This window comes from Polypterus senegalus, chromosome 4 (genome assembly GCF_016835505.1).
Source record: "Polypterus senegalus isolate Bchr_013 chromosome 4, ASM1683550v1, whole genome shotgun sequence".
NCBI lineage: Eukaryota > Metazoa > Chordata > Cladistia > Polypteriformes > Polypteridae > Polypterus > Polypterus senegalus.
This window is the reverse complement of record NC_053157.1, coordinates 37,969,993-37,976,233: the sequence shown is the minus strand read 5'-3', so window position 1 is coordinate 37,976,233 and position 6,241 is coordinate 37,969,993. Positions and strand designations below refer to the sequence as shown.

The 6,241-nt window shown below is 38.3% G+C and overlaps 1 protein-coding gene across 1 annotated transcript; it reads left to right on the top strand.

The window, feature by feature from the left end:
* The first annotated feature begins 247 nt into the window (after positions 1-247).
* Positions 248-4,848, top strand: rx3 (retinal homeobox gene 3). The gene is made up of 3 exons (XM_039752745.1): positions 248-860; positions 1,657-1,892; positions 3,508-4,848. Exons 1-3 carry the CDS (start codon positions 620-622, stop codon positions 3,952-3,954), a joined length of 924 nt encoding a protein of 307 aa, XP_039608679.1. The 5' UTR covers positions 248-619; the 3' UTR covers positions 3,955-4,848.
* The last annotated feature ends 1,393 nt before the right edge of the window (positions 4,849-6,241 follow it).

Sequence of the window (6,241 nt, the reverse complement as noted above, 5' to 3'; positions counted from 1 at the left end):
TCTACCTTAAGCTTTAATCTCCAGACGCCCCTTCTTTTTAGACCATCATCAATGTGACATCTGGAAGAGGTAAAGATGGTTTTAAGATTTATGTAAGACGGTTTATATGAGGCTGCTGGCCTGTTGCAGTGGCACTAAGAAACTCGTAGGAGGAGCTTCTTTTGCACTCGTCATCGCTCTGGGACCTTAAACTCAGAAGAAGACAAAGTCGACCTGACGTTCTTTGCATTTCGCATCAGTTGGGGCAGCTACCGGCACAAAAAAAAGCAAGTGAGCACGAGGAGGGGGTGGGCACCTTCTTTTAAAACCGCTCGGAAGGAGCGAGGCAGACAGTTTTCCTGCCGGCGGACTAACTTCCTAAAACTTTAAAGTAAACTTCACCCGCACTAAGGGACGGATTTGAGATACCGTGAGGACAATTTTGATTTTGCAAGAGTCCATTTGCTTAAAGAAGAACGCGCACTGCCTGGATCGACTTAACTTTTAAATGCATTTTTTGGAAGATATAATTGTAAATGATGGCGATTTAGATCATTTGATAAAAGCAGCATCGGAAGATATCTAAAGACCGAATTTGTGTGTTTTTTTTTAATACCCGGTAATTCTAACAGGTCATTCCATGCGTTTTCTCAGCGTGTCCACTAGCACGATGGATGAAAGTCTGTCCCCATCGGGTCGTTTAGTAAGAGGCCCTGGAAACCCTTCGAGGATCCACAGTATAGAAGCAATTTTGGGATTTACTAAGGACGAGCATCTTCTGCATCCTGCATTCCCTAGTAATGTCAGTACAAGGCAGGTAAAAGATCCCTGCAAGACCTCTCCTCTGAAAAAAGAAGATCAAGATGCGGATTGTTTTGATAGTGCGTGGTAACTGTTTTTATTACGTATATTTTAACTACCTGCTGTACAATTCCCCATTACCGCATAGCGGTTTTCAAACCCTCATACTTTACGGGTTCTGCGGCTTGGGTTCGAACCCTCTGCCCGGCCTGTTGTCCATGTGCAGTTTGCGTCTTCTCGTTGTGTGCATGTGGGTTTTCCGACGTGTGGCTCGATTTTCCACCCCAAGTGTTCCAAAACACCTGCAGTGTAGGTTAGGTCTCTAAATTGACCCAGTGGTAGCGTGGCAGTGTGTAAGTGGGCGTGCGGGGGACTGGCGCCCTATATTAACTTTTTCTTACGTTGCGTCCGGTGCTGTCGGGATAAGTTCAAGACCCCCGCGATCGTGATCTGGATTAAGCGCGTTTTAAAATGGCATGTTATGGCGTAGTTTGTTAAATCCTCATGCTTTGTCATTTGTAAAGCCACTGTATGTCTATTTATTTTCATGAAACCGCGTAAGCTAACTCGGGGTAGCGGAGAGTGCAAGTTTGAAAATAACACTAAACTTTTACTTGTAATTGCCACATAAAAAATAAGAAAAAGTGACAAATGTGCAGGACTGATTAAAAACCAAACAATCTAAAAACAAAGTCAGAATCACTTAGAAGATTAAGATCGGAGGTCATTCTAGTAACATTTTTACGTAATCATGCTACTTTATGTTCTCACGTATTTCTTTAAGATCCTTTTGACAGTGCGCGCTGCGCTTTGGGATCGCTATGTAAAATAAATGACTGATGGCAATTTTTATGTTGTACGAATTTTCTTTAACAGGTGTCTATAACACGCCAAGGCCTTCCGTCAGTCCTGATTTACCAGAAGCAAGAGAAAATGAGAATAAAATGATAGATGAAGATCATCCCAAAAAGAAACACCGGCGAAACCGGACAACTTTCACGACATTCCAGCTGCATGAACTAGAAAGAGCCTTTGAGAAATCTCACTACCCCGACGTGTACAGCAGAGAAGAACTGGCAATGAAAGTGAACCTGCCGGAGGTCAGGGTCCAGGTAAGCCTCAGAAGCGAGCGCTTTCCCATTTTGTGCGTCCTGTATTCAGTATTTTATTTTGATTTATATTTAGTCTTTCAAGTTTTCATTTTGAATACAGCATTGTTCTCTATGTAATGTGGTTCATTTTGAATCTGTACATACATTTTATAATTTAATGCTTTGGTATACACACTTGATACATTTGTCTAATTCACATTAACTTTCGTTTCTAAAATGTTACATTTAATACATGGAGGGAATCCATTTTATGCTAAATGCTTAAAAGTAACGGTTCCTTAACAACAAAATGTATTTCTGTAGCACGTTTTCATACAAAGGATGTAGCTCAGCATGCTTTTAATGTGCATTTTATTTTGTTGTATAGTTCCTCATTGAACCATTACTTCACAATGAACCATTTCATTCTCGGACGTGTTCTTTGCATATGAAATTGATTCTTTGGGCTTTGGTTCCTAATCTGTGGGATAAAACAGAAATCATTATAGAATAGCAGTCTACCTTCTTGTATGCTAACAGATTCAGAAAACCTGGATATACTGTATTTGTTACTCCACTTTTAAAATCATGAGCCCATTTGAATTGCGCAGATCTTGTATCATCTATTCATGATTATTTATGGATCCTTATGGATGTAAAGGTTCTTTTGGAGCATTCATTATTCATGTGGGTGGTCCTTTTAGGAACCAAAAATGGAACCCCTATGGCATCGTTCTGAAGCACCACTCTGGCACCGTTATTTTCAAGAGTGCACCTGCATTGCCAATAATTCTTGAAAGGCTTTTTTTTTCTAATGTTCATTAATCCATTACAAATATTTAGTCCAACTTAGAGTTGGTCGATTAAGTAATTACACTGAAGGGTTGCAAAGGGGTATCTTGACCTGCATTGGACACCAGTCCATTGTCACACGGTTAACAAGGAAGTTTTGGAAAAGTATAATAAAAAAAGCGTGTGCATGTTTACATTATTAGGAGATCATACATGCATTTTTGACAATACTCAGTATTTCTGTACCAATCTACTGTACTGGATGGTCTTGAGGGATTGGAATCGGTTCTGCCATCATCAGATATACAGCATGAACCCGCACTGCATGGAATGTTAGCCCATCCAAGGATATTCTCACTCACACAACTCTCCTCGTTCCCCTGGTACATTTAGACTCACTGATCGTCCTAACTTACATTTATTTGTGATGGGAGAAGAACACCAAGATGTACACAGGGAGAATATGAAGATTTCACATAGATAGTGCTGGAATCTGTGGAACTGTGAAGATGCAGAATTAACCATTCTTGACACACATTACTGGTACTGGTTTTGTCCAAACACAAATTGAAGAATACATTGTTAAAATAGAACTTTCATTTTTTTTTCACTATTTAACGTTTTTTTATTTATTGTGATATATTTTGCATTTTTAGGAATAAGGATAAATTAATTGACAATGACAGCAGAATAATTTCAATTCCCTTGTAAATAAAAAAAAATCTAATTATAAATGTTTTGCATGTGTAAATTAAATTAAAGAAAAGATAATTTAAATGTTCTTGGATCTTTGCTAATTATCTCATCTATAGTCCATGAACTTGACCAAAATATGTATTTTCAGGTCTGGTTTCAAAACAGGAGAGCCAAATGGAGGCGACAGGAAAAACTGGAGGTGAGCTCAATGAAGCTTCAGGACTCCCCAATGCTCACTTTTAACAGATCTCCTCAACCGCCATCAATGGGAAATCTCAGCAACAACTTACCTTTGGAACCTTGGCTCACGCCTCCAATGTCTGGCGCTACATCTCTCCAGAGCCTTCCTGGTTTTATACCCACTCCTCAAGGTCTTCCAGCAAGCTACACACCACCACCCTTCCTAAACGCATCTCCAGTGGGACATAATTTGCCACACATTGCTGCCCTGGGACCCCCGCCACCTTACCAATGTGGAAATTCTCCTTTTATTGACAAATTTCCTGTGGAGGAAAGTGACCCCAGAAACTCTAGCATTGCTTCATTAAGAATGAAAGCCAAGGAGCACATTCAGTCTATTGGAAAGAGTTGGTAGAAGCCTACAATGGACGTCCATTTGTCCCTGTCTCTGCATACTGACCTGAGTTCTTGTAATTGTAAAGAATACTGTACAGATATCAGAAATGATTTCATAATCAAAACCCATCTTAGACAAAAGTAGCTTCATTACTTTCTCACTCAGTGTATTGTTCAAAGGTGAAATGTGAAAGAACTCGAGCCTGCACTTGCTTTTTTATTTTTAACACAGTGAAAAGAATGTTGCACGTCCACTCATCCTGAGTCAGTCTGAAGCAACACTGGGTTATCTTTAAAAACTTTTAAGATTTGATTAAAAAGTGAAATTATTCAGTAGTGTTTGCAGTTGTGTTAAATGTATTGCAAAACTCATGTAAATTAATCAAATTGGCATTTGTAAAATCAGTTTATGCGTTTGAATTAACTTTACATTAGTATTCCTTAGCAAGCTTAATAAGAATCAAATACATGAATTACATGAAAGCATCTATACTTTACAACACACTAATGACTTGTAAGCTCAATTTCCCAAATGTTTATTCTTTCTCCAATATGCCCTCTACTCCCAGTGCTGTCCCTTAAGAACGTTGAATTGCACGTGCAGCTTGTCATACCAGTCATGTTTTTTAACATTTAGTATTTTATGGGCATTGGAAGTATAAAAAGTGCAAACTTAAATATTCCACATCCAACATTCTCTCCCTATACTTTTCAACGTGCTGTATGTATGAATGCCTGTAACAAAGTTTTCACACTTAGAATTTGCCATTTTGATTCTTTTTGTTTTCAGATTGCAGTTGTGCATAAATGAGTTTCTCGGCTGACTACTGGCTGCTAAGGCAGTTTTGTATACTAATAATTGAATGCAAATAATCAAATGTGAAATGAAGCCTTTCTGAAGAAACGGAATGCACTCGAGCCTGTTATTTTGTTTCTTTTCTGTTTTTGTTCATAACATATTCATATGATTACCATTTTATTAGCTGCTTCTTTTTGTGTAGTTAGATAATTAAAAACTTATAAGGCTGCCATTTGAGTAATTGCTCGCAGATCAGAATGGGGTTTGGTGTTTCCAAAAAAGCCACAAATTAACAATTCCCATTTGACTGTGTATTTTAAAAGATTTTCTTATTTACAGTAGCCAAAAAAGCAACAGCGTGCATGCACTTATATTTTAATGTATAATATTTTCTTACAATCTTTTCCAGGCTTATTCCCAAGAACGGGATCGATCGTAAATTTCACCTCTATTTACAATTCGTTCTTATACGTGAAATTAAATAATAATAATAATAATAACATGATTTACACGCGCTTACATGTCGAGTGGAAGTAGCTGAAATTTTTTATCGTTTTGCTTATTTCTTTAGCGTGCAGATAAACTGATTACATTTCCGTTCTTGCACGCTCAATCCCGTTAATCCAGACCATGATCACAGGGAGCCGACAGACATCCGGACAGAATCGGGAGCGACGCAGAAACCAATCGCTGGCACAACCCACGCACTCGGTCACTCGGGACCCGTTTAGGTTAATAGACTAGCGTCACCTGCTGCCACACACACAGACTGCGTGGACCGGAAGGTCTGTAACGTGCGCCGCGCGTCCTTCACGCTCTTTATATCCAGACAGCATGTGACTGCAGCTCTCATCGTGTTCAAAAAGCCCTTAAAAGTGTGCAAACGTTATTTAACACTAACGATTTACTGAGATTCGTGTTCGTCACTTCGCATATTCATAGACGTGTGTACATTCGAGGACCTTTGTATTTTTTGTTTTCTTTTCAAAAATGTAATCAACTGTAAAAGTAAATGAACTAGTCATACATCTAATTTTTATTTTTTTACCAGTCCGCACCATAACTCTAATTTGACGAGCTACATGTATTCAGGTTTTAAAAATGAGACTTCTGAGGGTTTCGTGACAGCTAGAATCTGAGGCTCCGTCCGCCCTTTGACAGAGAAAGTTTCACGGAGTGTTTTTTTTTTTCGGATAAAAAGCAATACAATTGAATCAAACGTTCCATTTTTTCTGAATGTAAACAGTAAATAGCGAATTTGTGATAGATAAAGTAAGCCGTACGGTTATTAATACTCGGAGAAAAATGTACAGGCAGCTTTTTTTTTTTTTTTAATGCGCAATAAGAAGATGTTAGGAGTTAAATAAATAAGTTAATGAATGAAGTCTATACAGGAACCCCATACTTTACATATTTTCATTTGTACAAATTAACCAGAGCACTTATTTTGTATATTCATTTTAATCATACGGTATTTAAAAGTAAACCACCAGGAGAACGCGTGTCA